Source organism: Rosa chinensis, chromosome 4 (genome assembly GCF_002994745.2).
Source record: "Rosa chinensis cultivar Old Blush chromosome 4, RchiOBHm-V2, whole genome shotgun sequence".
NCBI classification, from domain to species: domain Eukaryota; kingdom Viridiplantae; phylum Streptophyta; class Magnoliopsida; order Rosales; family Rosaceae; genus Rosa; species Rosa chinensis.
The window spans coordinates 51,955,090-51,971,591 of record NC_037091.1 but is presented as its reverse complement, the minus strand read 5'-3'; the positions used below and the strand labels follow the sequence as shown (position 1 = coordinate 51,971,591).

The 16,502-nt window shown below is 37.4% G+C and overlaps 1 protein-coding gene across 4 annotated transcripts in view; it reads left to right on the top strand.

The window, feature by feature from the left end:
- Window positions 1-6,486, top strand: part of LOC112196921 — a 35,156-nt gene extending 28,670 nt beyond the window's left edge. For 3 of the 4 annotated variants that reach the window (XM_040517967.1, XM_040517965.1, XM_024337405.2), the window contains 13 exons: window positions 121-207; window positions 493-648; window positions 739-923; window positions 1,208-1,735; window positions 2,203-2,380; window positions 2,462-2,604; window positions 2,700-2,826; window positions 3,120-3,341; window positions 4,332-4,688; window positions 4,885-5,043; window positions 5,129-5,413; window positions 5,749-6,008; window positions 6,138-6,486. In XM_040517967.1, the coding sequence (XP_040373901.1) occupies window positions 121-207; window positions 493-648; window positions 739-923; window positions 1,208-1,735; window positions 2,203-2,380; window positions 2,462-2,604; window positions 2,700-2,826; window positions 3,120-3,341; window positions 4,332-4,688; window positions 4,885-5,043; window positions 5,129-5,413; window positions 5,749-5,895 (2,574 nt within the window). In that variant the 3' untranslated portion in view covers window positions 5,896-6,008; window positions 6,138-6,486. Of the gene's footprint in view, window positions 1-120; window positions 208-492; window positions 649-738; window positions 924-1,207; window positions 1,736-2,202; window positions 2,381-2,461; window positions 2,605-2,699; window positions 2,827-3,119; window positions 3,342-4,331; window positions 4,689-4,884; window positions 5,044-5,128; window positions 5,414-5,748; window positions 6,009-6,121 lie in introns of all 4 variants that reach the window. The other variant, XM_040517966.1, reaches the window with a different exon arrangement.
- Window positions 6,487-16,502: the final 10,016 nt, after the last annotated feature.

Here is a 16,502-nt window from a genome sequence, read left to right as displayed (position 1 = left end):
CATCGAATTCACTTTGAAGATTTTTTTTTTTTTTTTGTTATTCTTGTAATACAGCTTCAGAGCTGAGAATTCTTCTTTTTGGTATTTTATGGGACTCTGATTTTATTTTATTTTTCTCAGGAACGGCTTGATGTAAAAGCATTCAGTTCAGATGGATCTTATTACATGCTTTCAGCGCGCTTGAACATGACCTCAGACAGAACAAAGGTTGAATTTGCTATCCTGTGACTTAATTTTCTTTTATTATTTTTCGGGGAAGTGCTAGCTTGTGAAACCAGGCCTACCAAACTAGTCTAGTGAATATTTTCACTAGATCTGTTATTTAGAACATTGGATGAATCATAAACAAAATAAGAAAACAAGGAGATAAATATCCTGGTAATCATGCCATCATCATGTTTATAATAACTGTAGAATTAGTGTATGCGAAAGGGCATTGCTATATATATATATATATATATTTGGTATAAACTGACCATGGTTAATTTTCAGGTTGTGCACTTCCAACCCCACACATTGTTCGTGAATAGAGTTGGTTACAGCCTCTGCTTGCAGCAGTGTGATTCTCAGGCAGTGACATGGATTCATCCTACTGATTCTCCAAAACCCTTCTGTTGGCAGTCTGGTTCCAAAGTTGAAAAGTTGAAGGTCAGTGATTTTAATAATTTGCTATCCACTTGATTCAACATGTGTAAAATGCATTCTCTGACTTTTAGATGAGGTTAATTTTATTTTCAGCTGCGGGTGGATGGTTACAAATGGAGTACACCATTTAGTGTTTGTAATGAAGGTATTATGCGTGTTTGCTTGAGGAAAGATACTGGAAACGATCAACTGCAGTTACGAGTTGGAGTAAGAAGTGGAGCAAAGAACTCAAGCCTGGAAGTTATTTTCCGTCCAAACTCTTCCTTGAGTCCTTACAGGTAACTGTTTATTATGACTAAGAGACTTTGCATTTCACTTTTAAACCGTAATAAGTTGTGGAAATAATATTAGATTATTAGGTGTCGTGGATGAATGATGCCAATGTGTTCAGCAGAAGAAAAATAATTGCTTTTGCCTTTTCTGTTTTGGTGAATTTTCTTAAACCATCTCATTCTCAAGATATGGATATTCTCTCATTGCAGTATCATTAGTTCTATTTTGCTTGGATACATCTGTTTTTTGTTTCTGGGTCCTTTGCTGACAACTAAGTTTCTACCAACAGGATTGAAAATCGTTCCATGTTTTTACCCATCCGTATTCGGCAAGTGGACGGTACCTTTGATTCATGGACCTTCCTTCTTCCTAATTCAGCAGCTTCCTTTTTATGGGAAGATCTTGGTAGAAGACGACTATTAGAAATGCTGGTAGAGGGGGCAGACTCATTGGAATCAGAGATGTATGATATTGATGAGATTTCTGATCATCCACCCATTAATGTGGGAAGTGGATCCTCTAGAGCTCTGCGTGTTACCATAATAAAAGAAGAGAAAGTTAATGTTGTCAAGATCAGTGACTGGATGCCAGAAAGTGAACCTACTGGAATCTTAAGTAGAAGGCATTCGTCATCCCTCTCTCAGCTTTCTAAACAGCAACAAACAGCATCTTCCTCTGATTGTGAATTTCATATTATTGTTGAGTTAGCTGAACTTGGGATATCCATTATTGACCATACACCTGAAGAAATCCTGTACCTTTCGATTCAGAATCTTCTTTTTGCATATTCAACCGGCTTGGGCTCTGGAGTCAGTAGGTAAATTTGCTTTCAATTAATACTTAGTGGCTTAGAAATCAGCTTGCTTAACTTATGAGTCTATAGATGGATACTATTTTAATTAGATAGTCTTTTATGGACAGACCACCTCAGGAATGGACATCTGCAAAGTGTAGACACAAAAAAAAAAACACTTTTTGAACAGTCTGCATGGACTGTTTGAGGTGCACATTATTTTTTTACGTCCACACTTATAGATGTTTACTCCTGAAGCTTTCCATTATGAACTATATCACATATTTTCCATTTAAATGCTTAAATAAGTTTCTCGTCTTAGTCACTGATTTGTCTTCTATCCATATTTTTGGTCTCCGTAAAAGGTGAATGAATTAAGCATATATTATTGTTGGTTCTTATACTAGTTTTGTTTTGATTGCTTTTTCTTTATTTTTTCAATGATTGACAAGTAGTGATTCAGAAACTATATGTTCTTGTTCTGTATACAGGTTAAAACTTAGAATGCGTGGGATACAATTGGACAACCAATTGCCATTAACCCCAATGCCAGTTCTCTTTAGGCCACATAGAGTTGGAGAGGAGATGGACTATATCTTGAAATTTTCTGTCACAATGCAATCCAATGGGTCACTGGATCTTTGTGTCTATCCGTATATTGGTCTCCATGTGAGTACGACCAAGTTCTTATTACTGAGAGAAGGATTTTTTACTTGTGTTCTAATACTAATATCTGCACTTATTATTCAGGGACCTGAAAATTCTGCCTTTTTGATAAACATTCATGAACCTATCATCTGGCGCCTTCATGAAATGATTCAGCAGGTCAACCTTAGTCGGTTGTATGATACTCAAACAACTGCCGTTTCTGTTGATCCAATCGTTGAAATTGGGTATGTAGGGACTGTTTCAAAGTTGGCTTTTGAATAAGTAGTTTTCAATGCATGTAGTTAATTTGTAAATATTATTATGTTGCCTTTACTTCCAGGGTTCTTAACATATCAGAGGTTCGATTTAAAATGTCAATGGCTATGTCACCTAGTCAGCGGCCAAGAGGTGTTCTTGGATTTTGGGCATCTTTAATGACTGCATTAGGGAACACTGAGAATATGGCAGTAAGTTCTTGCATTTCTTTTTCTGTTTCTTCTTTTCAAGGTCATTTGTTCATGACATTGATCATAGAAGTTTGTGCCCAAACCCAAGTGCTTGGGAAAGTTTCACAAGTGAATATTATTGTAAGACCATGTACTCTAGAAATGAGATTATTTATGTTGTAGATGACTGCTGAAATCCATCGCATGCTCATCCATTCCTCATCAGGCTTTTTACTATCTGTGTTATTGTTAATCATATTATTTTTTAGTGTAGTAGAGATCTTGAATACATTATTTCTGCATTTGTTACTCAGGTGAGGATCAATCAAAGGTTTCTTGAAAATGTGTGCATGAGGCAGAGTTCCATGATTAGTATTGCTATTTCAAACATTCAAAAGGATCTTTTAGGCCAGCCTCTACAACTGCTCTCAGGTGTCGATATACTGGGTAATGCAAGTAGTGCACTTGGACATATGAGCAGGGGTGTGGCTGCCTTATCATTTGATAAGAAGTTCATTCAAAGCCGACAAAGACAGGTATGCTGCATATGTGTTTCAATTAAAGCATATTACTTTCAGATAATATTCGGACATTGTTTCAACTAATTTAGCCTGCACACACATATTTTACGGGTGCAACAGAGGTAGAGGTACCCTGCTTAGGATTTGATACCAATAGTAAAGCAACTAAATATATTAGGGGCTGTATCCATTATGCTTAAACTTTTGGTACTAGTAATAACAAAACTTTAATTGATGGTATCAAAACAGGAGATCCTAAGTTTATATCCCTGCAATAACATCGTCCAAATATAAGTTCAATTCCACATGGTGGACCCTAATAACGGAGAGATATTCACGTGTGAGGGAAGGTGTTAAAATATAGAACCGATAAGCAGTATGAATACGTTCTATGTTTTTATAGAACCGAAACTATAGAATAATGTTGGATAAACTCAAAGGAAGTTTCTATATGAGAGTTTCAGCTTGAACTTTTTCATTCTTAATGTGAAGTTTACTACGCAAATTTGCTCATCTTTGGAGCTTTGGCATTCAAGAAATTATCTCTAGCTGGGTTATTGCATTTGTTGGAAACGCTTGCGGTGATACAAGGCATATCGACTCAATTCTGAGGATTATATACTATAGAGAGGAATACCAGCATTACAGACATTATAACCTTTTAAACTTATTTGCAGCGCTTGGCTGAAAAGGATTAACCTAAATTCCAAAACAACTATATAGTTTTGGGAGCTTTTTGTATAGTTATTAGTCATGTGATAAGACAGTGTCTATATTATAATTGGGTTCTTCTTGGTGTTATGAGCAGTGAGTATATTCTTTTAGGTTATCATTTTTCTGTTATTCGTTTCTATGTAGTCTGGCTCATGGGAAGAGCCAATGCCATGTACAACACTCTTTGGGTTGTACTTTCCCATCTGTTGCTCGTTGCAATTTCTTTACTGGCGAAATCTCAGTGTCTTAGTTATATATACCGGAATTTTTATATAACTTTTACCTTGGCAGGAAAGCAAGGGTGTAGAGGACTTTGGTGATGTTATTAGAGAAGGAGGTGGAGCACTGGCAAAAGGCTTCTTCAGAGGAGTCACTGGCATATTGACAAAGCCACTTGAAGGTGCTAAGTCTTCTGGTGTTGAGGGTTTTGTTCAAGGTGTTGGAAAAGGATTAATTGGTGCAGCTGCACAACCGGTGAGTGGGGTTCTGGATCTTCTGTCAAAAACTACTGAAGGTGCTAATGCAATGAGAATGAAGATAGCATCAGCTATAACTTCTGAAGATCAACTCCTCCGTAGACGACTGCCGCGTGTAATTAGTGGTGATAATTTACTTGGACCATATGACGACTACAAAGCTCAAGGACAGGTACTAGTTGTTGACTGGCTTTAATCTCTGATTGAAACACTAATTTGACATATTTTGAAATTGATCTTATGCATTGCATGTGATCTAGAAAATCGAGGTATGTCATTTTTTGTTTTGGATACCCAGCTAGGGGATTTGTTGGCTAATGATCTGTTGTGATCAGTGACTGAACTGAATTTTATGTTTTGTGATGAAGGTTATATTGCAGCTGGCAGAATCAGGTTCATTTTTCCTCCAGGTTGATCTATTTAAAGTACGCGGAAAGTTTGCGTTATCAGATGCTTATGAAGATCACTTTTTAATCCGCAAAGGAAAAGTTCTTGTGGTTACTCATCGAAGAGTGATACTGCTGCAAGTAAATATTATAATCATTTTTGGTGCTATTTATCCTTCTTACTTGCTATTCACCAAACACTGACGCTGTATTTTTTGGTCTCCAGCAACCCAATACTATTTCTCAGAAGAAGTTCAACCCAGCTAGGGATCCCTGTTCGGTATTGTGGGATGTACTTTGGGATGACCTGGTGACAATGGAACTGGCATTTGGAAAAAAAGACCACCCAAAGGCTCCACATTCGCGGCTCATTCTTTATTTACGTGATAGATCAACCGAGATGAGGGAGCAAGCTCGTGTAATAAAGTGCATCCGTGACACCCCCCAGGCTTTTGAAGTGTACACCTCAATTGAACGAGCAATGAGCATTTATGGACCAAACAAAACAAAGGTTAGATCCTGATGCTATAACTTCGAGCTTTGAACTGCCATATAATAACGTTACCTCTTTATCTCTGTCCGTGTTCACCATAGAACACTAAATTATCCATAAAAAATAAAAATAATAATAAATAAAAAAACAAAGAAATTCGTAATTTTGGCCTTGGCTTGAATGGAGAAGTTAACAAGCATCCTTAAAAGTATTGCTGGTGTGTTGTATATATACTGTTGTAGACTTGTAGCTGATAAATACTGATCTGTTAAAGGTGACTCATGACAGCCTGCATTACTTCCTCACAACTGGGGTTCTACTAATCAAAACTTCTGTTTTGCAATGTTATTCAGGAAAGGCCAACAAAAAATGTGACAAAGCCATATTCACCGCTTGCTGATAGCACCGGTGCTGAAGTTAACCCAAAAGAAGGGCTTAGCTCCTTGTCACCCCGACCGATGCCACTTCCTCGTTCAATGTTTGGCAGGAGTGCCAACTGAGTTTCGAAATCATTTCTCGTGGGGAAATATGCTTTTTGGCTACCTGCTCTGATTAAATCACAAGATCCAAATTAATAGGGTTTTGTTTAGCCAGCAAGCCAGCATCGCGTCTGGTACGTATCCTAGTTATTGCATAAATGATTATTACAGTAACTTTTATTGAATTTTATATTATCCAGTCTTTGTTGGCGATCTATAATTTACATTAAATTCTAACTTTTCCAAGATCTCTGTCTTTACAGGTAATGAAGAATGAAGTGGTGTGTGATGTAAGAACTCATCCGAGGATTACTAGACATTGATCTGTGACCAGGTTATCACAAACTTGTACAGGTTTTGACATTCCATGTGTGTGTGTGTGTATATATATGTCTTAAAGAGTAGTCGATGTATACGTACAACTTTACTAAAGGCAGTCAGCTTAAAAGATCTGCACACATTGTAGGTCAGCTCCATATATGATGCAATATTATTGACAGATAGGCTTAGGAGGTAAATTCCTAGATGTTACACCTTGTTTCGTGTACAATGTGTCTATGAATTGCTTTCAGAAAAAGTTTCATCAATTCAATTATGAGCTGTATTAACTCACCCTCCCTCCAACACCACCGAGTTCACTTTAAACCATTACCAATTTGGGAATATCCTGATTGTAGCAAATCCCAAATTAGTAGTACTGTTGCATCAATAACTGCAAGATGCCAAGAAAAATTATTGCTAGTTTCATAATATAAGAAAATGGTCACTTATGATTATTCCCATCTGTTACAACTGCTCAACAATTTGAACATGCTGGCAGTCTATATTTTCTCCAACAATGTAAAATCAAAGGCCTTGTGAGCAACAGAAAGATCTAAATGTAAAAAGATGGCTATTACGGAATTTGGCAATACCTACATGTTGAATAAAGTAACGAACTCTTCTCTTTTTTCTTTTTTATATGAAAAGTAACATAATAACAAACTAGAACCTCTAGAATAACTCGACCCTAAACGGTCGAATAGAACTCCATTGGGGGGGTGGTAAGATCCATCACTCGTCTCCTCTTAATAGAAGTAATAACCAACCATTTTCTTTTGTGAACAAGCTCTTCCCAAGCTGGATTGATCACCTGGCCAGACCTCCACAATATCGAGAGAGAGAGAGAGAGAGAGTAAAAACAAAAGGTTTTGAGACCATGCTTATTGTGGGTTTGATTTGGTTTTGTAGTCTGCATGAATTCTTAATTAGCAGGCGGTAGTTGGGTTCTAGTGTTTTTTTTTTTTGAAAGGGAAGGGTTCTAGTGTTTAGAATACCCAGAAATTAATGATAGTAAGAAAGCTATCATCGAGAAGGAGAGAAGATGTGATAACAAGGACAATATGCGTTCCAATGGGTTGTTAGCATGGTAATTTTTTGTATTAGGATTTAGGTTTTTTTTCGTATTATACACGAATAAAACATGTATTTACGTTTTTTTTTTTGAAGAAAATACTTCCATATTTCATATTTTTAAAATTGATTTGTTAAATGTCTCATATTTTTGAAGTATTATATACTTTCATTACGTTTTTTTTCTTCTGTATTTTACACATTATTACACAAAAATGAATATATTAATTAAAAAATTAATTCTTTAATTAATTAAAAATATTTGGCTAAATTTTTCAACGAACTATTTAGAGAAATGTCCGAATAATACACGTATATATTTTTCACATACTATACACGTCCAGTTTTTTACTAACTATGTTGTTAATCATCTCGTCAAGCCAGGCGGCCAGTAGCCGTAGGATTTGGGACAGTCGAGCTCGTGAGCAAGCCAGTGGTGGAGATCGAAGCTGACGCGGAACATGAGGATGACAAGGAGTTCCTCTAGCAACGGTCCACGGACTTCTTTTGTCACGCCCTGAATTTTGAATAAATAAATTCAAATCCGAAACGTGAAAACTCAATTAACCTGTTCATATGCTCAAAAATATTTCCATTTAAACCAAGCATTTAAACACACTAATTCTCAAATCTCGTATCAAACAAACATACGAGTTATTTATTACAACACCAAATTTAAATAAAGTGTTGCAATCACAAAAACACACTGAACAAAGTTCTGCGATTAAAAATTGAAGCTCTACGCTCCTCAACTTGTCCCTGATTCTCCTGACCTGCAGGATTGTCTGCTACACCGTTTGAATAGTGTACCGGGATTGCAAACACAAAACTCGGTAAGCTTTTTGCAAAGCTTGTATGAGTAAATTTAAATAAAACCACACTAACTACAAGAATAATAATTCTTGGACAAAATACTGTTTACTCCTTATACTTATAGAGTCTCGACGTTTCAATTTCACCTAAAAAGTCCATGAACTTTCCAATTTCATCTAAAAAGTCCTTGCCATCAATTTTTCATTAAAAAATCTGTTATCTTGCAGACGTGACACTATTTCAACAGTAAAATGACTATTTTACCCTTATTGACAAAAAAAAAATTTACTCTTTTTAAAATTTGTTTCTTTTTTATTCCTAATTTTTTTTAACTCTTTTTTCCCTATTTTTTTAATTTGTTCTTTTTTATTCCTACTTTTTTTTTTAACTCTTTTTTCTCTATTTTTTTAATTTGTTTTTTTTTTTCCTACTCTTTTTTTTTTTACTCTTTTTTCTCTCTTTTTTTAATTCTCTTTTCTCTTTTTTTTTCCTACTTTTTTTCTTTAACTCTTTTTTAAAAAAAAAACTTTTTTCCTCTTTTTTTTTATTTGTTCTCTCTCTTTTGTTTTGTTTTTTTTTTTTTTAAATTTCTTTCTCTTTTCTGTTTACCTCTTCTTCCTCTTCCTCCTCTCTGCTCTTCGGACTTCTTTTCCTCCTCCCTGATCGCAGCTCCAGTTTTCGGCGAACATCACCACGTCTCCTAACTACCGTTGGCGTGCCCGCCGCTCCAAGCAAGTGCTGGCCATTCCACCATCCATCCATCATCCCCGTCATGCTAGCAAGCATCACCACCTCTCCTAATCACCCCTCTCCATACAGCGGTTCCAAATCAATTCACGTTCCACCTCCCTTTCTTTGGTGCCAAAACTGTTCAAATATTTCTCTCTAAAGTTACGATCAGAAACAGCCAAATAGACCAAAACATGGAAACTCGCAGGAAAACTCAAATATCTTATCCTCTTCGAATCTCTATTGGCTCATCATCTCAGCAAACCAACACCAAAGAAACGTTATTGACGTTGAGAGAAAGCTTCTGATATAGCTCCGACACCACGAAGGGGACGAAATTTGAAGGGAAGAGAACCCAACCATTCCGGCTTCTAGGCGTGGCCGAAAACTGGAGCTGTGATCAGGAAGGAGGGTTGATCAGAGCATCCAACAATATGCTACCTAAGACGCATGCGCATTATACTAGAGTTGTTTTTATTCCACTGATTTTTGTTACCTAGCAATGTTTTGAATGAGGAAACAATAAGTGTGTCCAAAACACCATATTATTATGTAAGGGTATCCAAGAGAGAGTGTTGTAAATATTATATATATGCGGCTGTCCACAAAAAAAAAAAAAAAAAATATATATATATATATATATATATTTTTGAAAGAAGGTAAGGCCAATATATTGATGAAAAGCCAGAATGACCCTTACATACCCTTTCGCTGCCATCTAGACAGACAAGAAGATGTGTTAGTACCCACAGTGGTACATAACACTAGGTCACTCATTTGACATTGAATACATTGTAGACATAGCAGGATCCCCCTTTGGTACTACGCCGGAGGAGCTAGAAGGCCCGGTCCTCCCAACCTAACTCATAAACCAGTAAATCTAGTCGCCTAGAAACCTTAATTGGTGTACAACTAGAGACACTGAGAATTAAACTGACAAAAACCAAGACCAAATACTAAAACTAGGTAGGAAATAAATCCACTAGACTGCCTCAAAAAAGGCCTAAAAGAAACTAGAAAAATAAACAACAGCTAACTAATGGCCCAAAGAAGAGCAGAGCCCAAGGCCCAAGCTAACTTTTAATAAGTTTATCTCCTGTCATTTTTTGACGGTCTATTGTATATAGACTGGTATACTGATAATACTGTATTGTTTAAGGCACAACAGCCCTTACAGATGCCTGCATTGATCACTTCCTCGTAATTGGGGTGTTACTAACGGAAACTTTCGCTTTGCAATTTTGTCAATAAGCAAAGGCCACAACAAAGAAGTGACAAGGCCATATTTGGTGATAGTGCCAGTGCTGAAGTTAATCAAAAAGAAGGGCTTAGCGTTTTGTCACCCCAGCGGATGCCACTTCATCGTAATTCAGTTTTTGGCAGCAGTACCAACTGAGTTTTCAAGTCATTGCTTGTAAGGAGATATGGTTTTCGGGAAACTGCTCTGGATGAGTTGTAAGAGCCAAATTGGGTTTGATGTTAACCTGCTTGCCCTCTGATAGGTATTGTGTCATGCATGAAAAAGGATGTGAATTAATGATTGCTAAATCTGCAAGCCCCTCATGGAAAACTCCTTCTGCTAAATCTGACGGTGATCTTTCTTTCATTTGCACTATTATGCATGTTTGGTGACACCAGTTGTATACAAATTCAGCTTGTGACTTGAGTTTTTTTATATTTTTTATTCTTATTTTTTTATATGACCTTGAAGGTTCAACATAACAACCTTGAAGTCACAGACGAAGGTAGATGCCTGTTGGTTTCAACTTCTTTCGAGAAGCAACAACTCCAAGTTTTCAAAGAGATTTGGTAAACGAAACTGTAATTGATAGAGGTTGCTAACTTGCTATGTTAGTCTTCTCCTGGAAGGATTTTGGCAGAGCATTTGTTAGTTGCTACCATAATCAGTTGTCCCACAGTCCTCACAGGGAGATTTTATTGCATTTGAAGTTCTGTTAAAAAATGGCGAGAAGCATGCTATACCAGGGGTATTGCAACCGTAGTAAATGAAAATCATGTTAAATTGAAAATTTCAGTATGTGGTGCCTCTCTTATTCAAGGTGACGATTCATCTTTTGGAACAAATGAAATTATAATAAAGTACTCCTACGAGTGACATCTCTGCCATAAATCTCAGAGGTTATTGTGCTTTACCTTGGAGAAGTAAATCAAGTGATTCTGGCCACTGCAAACAAATTTGTCCTTGATTATCCCCGGCGTCCATACGTGGGGTTCTATTGTTGCAGTGAGTTCTGGTTATGCATATAACACGGACTCGACAATTATGGAGTTCAAAGCAAGAAAATAAGATGCCTAATGTTAAATTCATGTTGAATCAGCTTGAGGAGAAAAATACAGGGGTTTGTTTTGCTTTAGTACTGTAAATATGTCTGGCTTAGTGTTGGGGCAGATAGATGCCTCAGTTCTTCAAAATGAACTTAATGTTCCTTGTTTACATGATGAGCCACAGATCTCTTCACACGGAGGTGTACATACATGCACTTGGTTTGTTCAGGGTGGTCGGGTCATGGAGAAGGTAATGATTGTCTTCATATATAAGACCATTTTCATATCTGTGTAGTTGAAAATATGTGTGTAATATACAAAGCTCTTTTCTCCACTGTCATTTGGTGTTGTATTGGTTTTTGTTAGATAAGGGCCTTGAACTTTGTACAGCATACAAAACAGACCTGAGAAAACTAAGAGCCACAAGACATGACGGTGCAATTGATCCACCTCCCAGAAAAGATTTTTGTAAATAGTTAGAATCCTTTTGCTCCCACAGTTCTCATGCGTGTAAATTGTGAAAGAAACTTTAAGCACGGTAAAACACCATAAATGGTATTGCACATAGCTTTGTAAGAGAACATTGTCTCAAACTTTACTTCAATACTCTTCATGTATTCATGTTAATTAAAAACTAGTCACTTTCTTGTTGCTAGTGGTGCCTGGTAAGCAAGTTATAAGTAGAAAGATGAGCGAACAAGGACAAAAGGATAAAGCCAACTCCACTTTTATAAATCACAATGTACCATCATAAGAGAGCATGCTAGTTATGAACATTATATATGGTCTACAACATGATTGGTAAAATATAACTCTACCAAAATCACAAGTAATTTTTCTAGACATATATCATATAGACTGACTACTTCCAAAGTTCTAAACTTGACCAGATATGGGTAAACCCACCAAAGTCCTTTAGCTGATCCTTGGTTAAATGCAAGGAGTCTGCACTGCATACTGATTGACTTATCAAGTTGATGGGTACCAGGAATGATAAGTGTGATCAGTGTAGTTGACCTATGACCAAAATCTTCTGAGAAATTCAGCACCCAGTGTGATCAGTGTAGTTGAAATCTGAATGTGTAAATCCTCATACTTGCTTCTGGAAATATTAAGCAGATCACCAACATGCCTCATCCGATCTACAAAGTTTTGCAACTGATCGTTCAGATCTGAAACCTGAACCAGAGTTTGGGGAAAATCTTGAGCCATATCATGAGCAATTTGAAGTTCAAGAACCTGATGTATTGTTTGGGCAAGCATACTTCTTTATTTTCTATATTCGATCAACCATTTATATAATGTACTAGGATTTATCTTCTGAAATAAATAAAAGATCAGTGTATTGATGCTAGCCGAAACCAGATTTCATACACTAAAACCATACTTAAACCAAAACCATAAATCTGATGATGCATTGTACTAAACTATTTATAATTTGATGAATAATCTATCAACAATATAGCATATGCTTCCATAACCAATTTCAACTTAAAAATTGCCCACTTACTTCACTAAGAGTTTTTTAACCCATTTACCCAATCTAACATCTACTGACAATTATACCCCTATTAATTAAATTGAAACTGCTCGATCTCTCTTCTCAGACTCTCTCTCTCTCTCTCTCTCTCTCTCTCTCTCTCTCTCTCTCTCTCTCTCTCTCTCTCTCTCTCTCTCTCTCTCTCTCTCTCTAAATTGAAACTGATCGATCTCCACCGGCGAAGAGCTGGAGCATCCACACCTGACCCTAGATAATTGCCGAGTACCAGATCCTCGAGGGGGTCGGATTCGGCGCCTACTCCGACGTCTACCGTGCCCGCTGTCTCGCCAACAACCTCAACATCGCTCTTAAGGAGGTCCACGACTATCAGTCGGTCTTGCGCGAAATCGAGGCACTCCAGACGCTCCACGGATGCCCCAACGTCGTCATTTTGTACGAGTACTTCTGGCGCGAGGATGAGGATGTCGTGCTCGTGCTCGAGTTTCTAGCCACTGATCAGAGCGACGAGGAAGAAGGAGGGCGGGATGGGCTGCGGCGAGGTCAAGAGGTGGATGCTGCAGATGCTGTCTGGAATCGACGCGTGTCATTGGAATATGATCGTGCATCTGGATTTTTTTTTTTGATGACATTGTGCATCTGGATTTGAAGCCGAGCAATTTGTTGATGGGGAGGATGGCGTGCTCAAGCCGGCTGAAGTTATACATGTCAGGAAGGAAAGAAGAAAGAAGAATGAAAAAAAATGTTTTATTGAGGAGTTATACGTGTCTATTGCGGGTCAATAATACGATTATTAGGGGTCAATACGACACGATTAGTTACAAACGCTTTTTGACAAGCATTCGCCTATGGTTATTGGGGCAATAATAAGATTATTTATTTGGATAAACCTACAAAAACTTTCAAAATTATAAACATCTTCATTTTTTATTAATTATTGATCCCTAATAAACTTGTTACTGGGGGGCAATAATATGATTACTGGGCCTTATTAGGGGGGCAATAAATTCAGACACCAGAATCCGATCACTAGTCCAGTAGCCGGATTCGGGATTCCGGTGAATGGTCGCCGGATTTCGGTCATTGGTGGCCGGATTTAGGTCACCGGTCGCCTGAGTCCGTCACAGGAGTCGGCGGCCGGCCACTGGTCACGGGAGTCCGGCAAGGTCTCCGATGACTTCTCTCTCTAAGTGAGAAAGAAGGAGAGGACAAAAAAGTCCCAAAAATAATTAATTAGGTATTAGGGAAATAATCTCTTAGAGTGTTTGGGCAAGTGAGGTTAATTAACTCCAAAATTGGGTAAATGATCATTTCACCAAAATTTAAAGGTCACTTAAATCGAACAATTTAGCTAAATAAACAAGGTGCTACAGCTTTTAAATTGGGGAAATCCATAGCTTCAAATTTCGACAAAAGTAAAAACGGTGCGAGTTAGGGTTTCTAAATCTAACCTTTGATGAGCTGTGTGTTCCGTGGAGATCTGAAACTACCACCTTTGCTGTTGGACTCCGAGACTAGCCTCGAGTGGCACCAATCTGCTTATTTTTGTTTCTTTGTATTCCAAACCCTAAGAGAACGGCAGCAAAGTCGACCTTGGTTAGTAGAGAATAAAGAAAGGAAAGGTTGAGGTCAGTTTGAGCCTTCGAGGTGAGAGATCGGACTCAATTTGTCTTCTTTTCATCTTCAGAATGAGAGAAAAGAAAATGTCGTCAAAGTCTCATGTCTAGAAAGCGGATTTCTGATAGAATTTGGTATTTATACCAAGCATCCTAGAATCCTACACAATCAACTATCTAATAAAATCCTTGAAGATTAATGGGCTTTTGAATACCACAAGATTTGAAATGACTTTTTAAAATCTTAATTGAATACCACCAGATTTCAAAGAACTTTTTAAAATTTTAATTGAATACTACAAGATTTTAATGGACTTTTAAACTCCTAATTGAATACACCCCCTTAGTATTTATTTTGCAGGGCTCGATCCTTGTTCCAATTATCGTGTCTCATTATTCTGGATGGTTCACTGCTTAAGGTTTGTGGTTGCAAAGAAAACTTCTATTAGTGCTTTGTTTTTAGTTTGGTACTGTTCTCAAAAGCTTTAGGTTATGGGTAAAGCCGTAAAGGTAAGATTATTACCACTCGCGATCGCGAATTCTGGATTCCTAGCTCTAATCCCTACGGAGCTCATGAAACAATTAAATGTAACATAGATGAGTATTAATTTACAAAGAAGGTTTCTGTTGTAAAGTTAATTTGAGCTCATGGTCATGCACTCATGCTAGGATTTTATTTTTTTATTTATTATTTTATTTTTTTTTGTAAATGGTCATGCTAGTTTGAATGTTTGATGCTAAGCTAAATTTTGTTGGAGTACGGTTGTTCCTTCAATTTTAATTTCGACCAATTTAAAAAAAAAAAAAAAAAAAAAGGTAGGTGTTGGGCCAACAATTTGGGGGCCTTAACTCAATGCCCAAATTTTAATCATAGCTTTGTGACGACATTGATAAGAAAAAGTAAGTTCAAATATCACATTGATAACTTTTTTTTTTTTGAATAAGTCCACAGGGTAGGATAATATATTCATCACAAGCCAGAATAAGCCGTTACATATTTTTTCACTACCATTTATAGACAGACAAGAAGATAGTGGTAGTACCCACAGTGGTACATACAAATAGACTTACTCATTATACAATTAAATTCGTAGAGGTAACAGGGATCCTCCATTGGTACTACGCCGGAGGACCTAACAATGTAGATTCCTAATACAAGGAAATTTATTGTAATTAAAATAAAGCTAAAAACATGGAGTTGGACCAAGGGCCAAAGTCCTAGCCCAAATTAAAGCACAACAGCCCAACAAATAAGAACCCAAACTTAGGCCCAGCAGGAATGCTGGCCCAGAAGGTAGTGTCGACCTGCCCGGAAGCCGTCCAGTCGATCCAGCGCCCACGAAAACACGTCCACCACGAAGCCCCTCGACCAATGCCTCTACGATGTCAAACCGTTCGATTCACCACCTCAACCCATACCGCCGTCTTCAGCACCTTCTGACACCGTCGACGAGGCCCACCAGACCCCATGCAGACACAGCCCCGCGCTGCAGTGATGTCCACGTCCTAATCCAGCCTTCCATCCTGCAAAAATTTCAAGCCTGAGCGCCTATTCATGGGAGTCCAGGACAAATACCATCAATCATCCTGTCTGGCAGCAGTCAGCTCGGAAGTCCGGTGCTGCCGAACGAGAAAGCGATCTCGCAACCGAAAGGACTTTAGGGTTTTCTAGAGAGAGATGAACTCAATAGCACATTGATAACTTTTGAAGTTCAGGTATCATTTTTAAAGTCTCCTAAGTGTTCAAATATGTACTGTTCGTGAAAAAAACTCTATTCAAGATATATGTATCGCAAACTTTGATAATTTTTTTTTTTTTTTAGAAGTTTGGAACTTAACCTAGGAGGCTCAGCTCCATGCCCGGTTTCAATTGTTATTAATAATAAACAGTAAGCTAATACAAGAGTAGTAAAGCGAGGGACTAGACCTGAAATCGCTTTAAAAAACAAAAAAGACAACCCAAACCAAAATTCAAACTCAAAAAATGAGCCCAAAACAAAAAAGACAAAACTAGGAAAATCGATAGGCATTTCTTGAGGAGAGATCATGTTCAAAAGCTTCTTTAAAAAAGGATGGGATAGTGAGCCACAAAGCAACACTTTCATTGGAGACACCAGAGTTTGCTAGCTTGTCAGCAACTACATTACCTCTCTATAAATATGAGAAACATGAAAATTTAATTGATTAGCTAGTGAAGACAGTTTAACCAGTGATTACGAAGCCTCCAAGGGATTAGATTCAAAGACCGAAAATAATTCACTACCAGCATTGAATCAGTTTCTAACCATATGTGT